This window comes from Lupinus angustifolius, unplaced genomic scaffold, assembly GCF_001865875.1.
Source record: "Lupinus angustifolius cultivar Tanjil unplaced genomic scaffold, LupAngTanjil_v1.0 Scaffold_35_210, whole genome shotgun sequence".
Taxonomy (NCBI): domain Eukaryota; kingdom Viridiplantae; phylum Streptophyta; class Magnoliopsida; order Fabales; family Fabaceae; genus Lupinus; species Lupinus angustifolius.
In genome coordinates, this window is record NW_017720946.1 from 6,192 (window position 1) to 9,650 (window position 3,459).

Genomic DNA, 3,459 nt, shown 5'->3' on the forward strand with positions numbered 1-3,459 from the left:
TAATATGATGATTAAAATGTAGAATAAAGATAAGTTCGTCTAACAATTTGTTGGTCCAATAATTTTTTGTTGAGTCAAATTTTGTCAAGGGAAAAAATTTACTAAATAATTCTTCAAAATTTTCTAAGGAGATAAATGGATCCCTAAAAGTTAGTCATGGAATAGTTCTTAATATTATTTTTAGTGACACCATTTAATTCATCAATTTTTGTGGGAGAATGGAAATCATATTATATTGAACTAAATTAGATCAACTCGGAATTTTCAAAAACCAATTTCTCTCATGAAAAAAATCCTTAGCAATTATTCCATGATTATATTTTTTGAAACCCAAATTATTAAAAAAAAACCTACATTATGAATGTTGTAATGGTTCAATTTGAGGCCCACCCATTTACATTTACAATATAGACAACACTCCCATACTTTTTCCAAAACCCTTCTTCCATCGTTTCTTCTTTGTGCCGCCGTTTCCAAATCTCTTTCTCTCTCTCTCTGAAAAAATGGCAGCAGCATACGCAGTGAAACCCACTAAGCCTGGTTTGGAAGAGCCTCAAGAACAGATCCATAAGATTAGGATCACTCTTTCTTCCAAGAACGTCAAAAATCTCGAAAAGGGTACCCTTTTTTCTTTTCATTTTTGCTTTTTATATTTAAAGTTTGGTTATTTATCTAATTAATACTTTAATGTTGTTTCTGATTTTGATAGTTTGCACTGATTTGGTTCGTGGTGCAAAGGATAAGCATCTTAGAGTTAAGGGACCTGTGAGGATGCCAACTAAAGTTCTCAATATCACTACTAGGAAAACCCCTTGTGGAGAAGGTCTTTTTATTTTCTTTTATTTTTTTGTTTTTTTATTCTTATGTGTTTGTTTGATTCTAATATGAAATGTTATGTTTTTAATTTTGAAATGGAAGTGTACATGTTGTTGGTTACCTTGTTTTATTTGCAAATTGACATTTTGTGTCGCGAAAAATTTGATTTGGTTTTATTTGACTGAGAGCATGTTTGTTGCTTTTAGAGATGCTGATATATAAGTAGTGGAAGAGTTGAGGTTATCGATGTAGTTTTAGCAAAGTTTGTTGATTATGTGTTGTAATTTCCATTCTCGATGTAAGTGGGTCGAGGCTATTGATGCTCTTGGATACTGTTTGGCGCACGAATGGGGAGACAGAAAAGAACGGGATAGAGTTCTAGTTTATCTTTGATTTAACTATTTTAGTGGAATCCAAACGTGCCACCTTTTAACTCATGTTATGTCATTTTCTACTTCTAAAATGTGTCGAACATAGAACACACCTCAAATGTTCTGTACTTCTGTTCGTTGTTACCAAATACATGGTGCAAGTAGATTCATTTGGGTATGTGGCTTGCCACTATTTACATTATTATTGTGACATGACTTTCTTTAAGATGAAGCATGGACATGATACATGGAGTTTGGTACACGGTATGTAGAGTGAACTTGAGAATCTGATAATGGCTCTGTTGTGTCCTGTTCAAATACCTCAACCAAATGGTACCATAATTGTTTATTGACCCATTAATCAACTGTAATTTTGTAAATTAAAAATAATTTGAACATGGTTGGTGTCATGAGTGTTGTTAACATTTTAGATTGCTAATAGCATCACCTGTCGATGTGTATTTCTGAATTGTTTCATTTTACATGGCTGATTTTCTTTGTTTTGTTCCTGGCCTGTTTATTATTTCAGGTACCAACACATGGGACAGGTTTGAGTTGCGTGTGCACAAGCGTGTCATTGACCTCTACAGTTCCCCCGAGGTGGTCAAGCAGATTACCTCAATCACAATTGAACCTGGTGTCGAGGTTGAGGTGACCATTGCAGATGCTTGATTTCGGTCCATTTTGCTTTGCATGCTACTTTGTTTTGTACTTTAGCCTCTCCTTCACTGGAATATGTTGAGAGTCTAATACATCAGTTAATGCATTTCTTTTGCTGTTTAATTTTTGAAGTTGATTACTCGTGCAATAGACTTAATTATCTTTTGTTTATGGTTGAGGATATCATGAGAAATGTCATGCTTAATATGTTATAAAATTTTGCATTTTTAATATTTGAAGTTTTGGTTTGAAATTGCATGTTATTGTTATTTTCATTGCAAATATAATCTCACCTTAGTTTTGAAGAAAATTGGTAAGACGGGGCACACTATATTGATATTAATTTAATGCTGCAGTTAAAAATGTGTTTGTTGTTAATTTACTGCTTCAATTGGTTGCTATAGTAAACTCTTGCTTGTGGTTTCTATAGTAAATCAACCAGTTTAAAGTGGTTTGCAGTAGTTTAAAGTAGTTGTCCAATGACATTGGTGAAGATATGTTTGATAGCTTGAATAGGTTTTTTTTTTTAATTTGATAATGCCACTTTGAATTCGGCATGTGCTCTCTACGGATGAAAACATGAAAGAGTAATTAAAGATGATATGAGAATTTGAAAACTGTATCTTATATTTCATTTGATTAAATGGTTACAAGAGCCAATCCTTCCATTAAAGTTACAAATACAGGCTACACTTAACTGATTTTGTAATCAATTAATTCCCTGCAATTAAAAGTTCTTCAACATAGCATCATTATCTCTTCATTTAGCAGTGAAGGAATAAGCTCTTTTCAACTTTAAAGTTGATGTGGGAAGAGATGAAAGGCCACTATAATGGAAGGATGTTTTACACCGAATGAATCTATATTTATTTGAGTTTAATATCTATGCAAAATGTACTTTATTTATATTGTATATTCATCATTAATGAATTTGACAGTATAAAGAATTGTTATCGGTGTATAAATGTTAAATTTTTTATGTATCAACAATCATTAACTATAACTAAAAAAGCAAATAAATGATTTAGAAACAATAAGGAGTTCAATACTAGCTCAACAATATGAAAAAATAATTCTATCATCATTAGAAAAATATCTGAGTAGAAATGGTGGATCCATCTATTTGACAATTCAATTTGCATATATATACTGGAAAACAATGATACTCATAAACATTTATGAGATGTTGCAATGTGATGCTCTCATCTTATTTGGTGGTGGTGTATATTTTTTCCACGGTTCAGAATAACATCGTTTTCAAAATCAGAATTTAGGCCAAATAGGAATGTCATGCTTTTTTATGCAAATTCTTTTTTAAGGAGTTACATTTGTTGTCCCACATTTTATGTCACTTCATGAGTTGATGTCTTGTGATAAGTCAAAGTCTCAACAAATTTTTGGAATGTACTTTCCTTATACTTAAATTCACTTGAAGTGCCCAACAATACTAGGTTTAGTATTTTTTTAAAGCTAAGGATAATCCTTTTTGAAATGCATGACTGTCCCTCTCAATAAATCTCGCGAAACTAAGTTCCGTCTTTAGAATAGCATTTAGGTTTGAAAATAATGTTATTTAAGAAGCATTGCAAACAAAGTCTATTTACAGAAAGGG

At 31.8% G+C, this 3,459-nt stretch overlaps 1 protein-coding gene across 1 annotated transcript; it reads left to right on the forward strand.

Moving 5' to 3' along the window:
* Positions 1 to 415: 415 nt before the first annotated feature.
* Positions 416 to 2,102, forward strand: LOC109338689 (40S ribosomal protein S20-2-like). The gene is made up of 3 exons (XM_019575979.1): positions 416 to 618; positions 710 to 823; positions 1,717 to 2,102. Exons 1-3 carry the CDS (start codon positions 504 to 506, stop codon positions 1,857 to 1,859), a joined length of 372 nt encoding a protein of 123 aa, XP_019431524.1. The 5' UTR covers positions 416 to 503; the 3' UTR covers positions 1,860 to 2,102.
* Positions 2,103 to 3,459: the final 1,357 nt, after the last annotated feature.

Coding starts and splice junctions, on each gene's coding strand:
- LOC109338689 (XM_019575979.1), top strand. CDS start 504: ATGGCAGCAGCATACGCAGTGAAACCCACTAAGCCTGGTTTGGAAGAG. Junction 619..709: donor CGTCAAAAATCTCGAAAAGG/GTACCCTTTTTT, acceptor TGATTTTGATAG/TTTGCACTGATTTGGTTCGT. Junction 824..1,716: donor GAAAACCCCTTGTGGAGAAG/GTCTTTTTATTT, acceptor TTATTATTTCAG/GTACCAACACATGGGACAGG.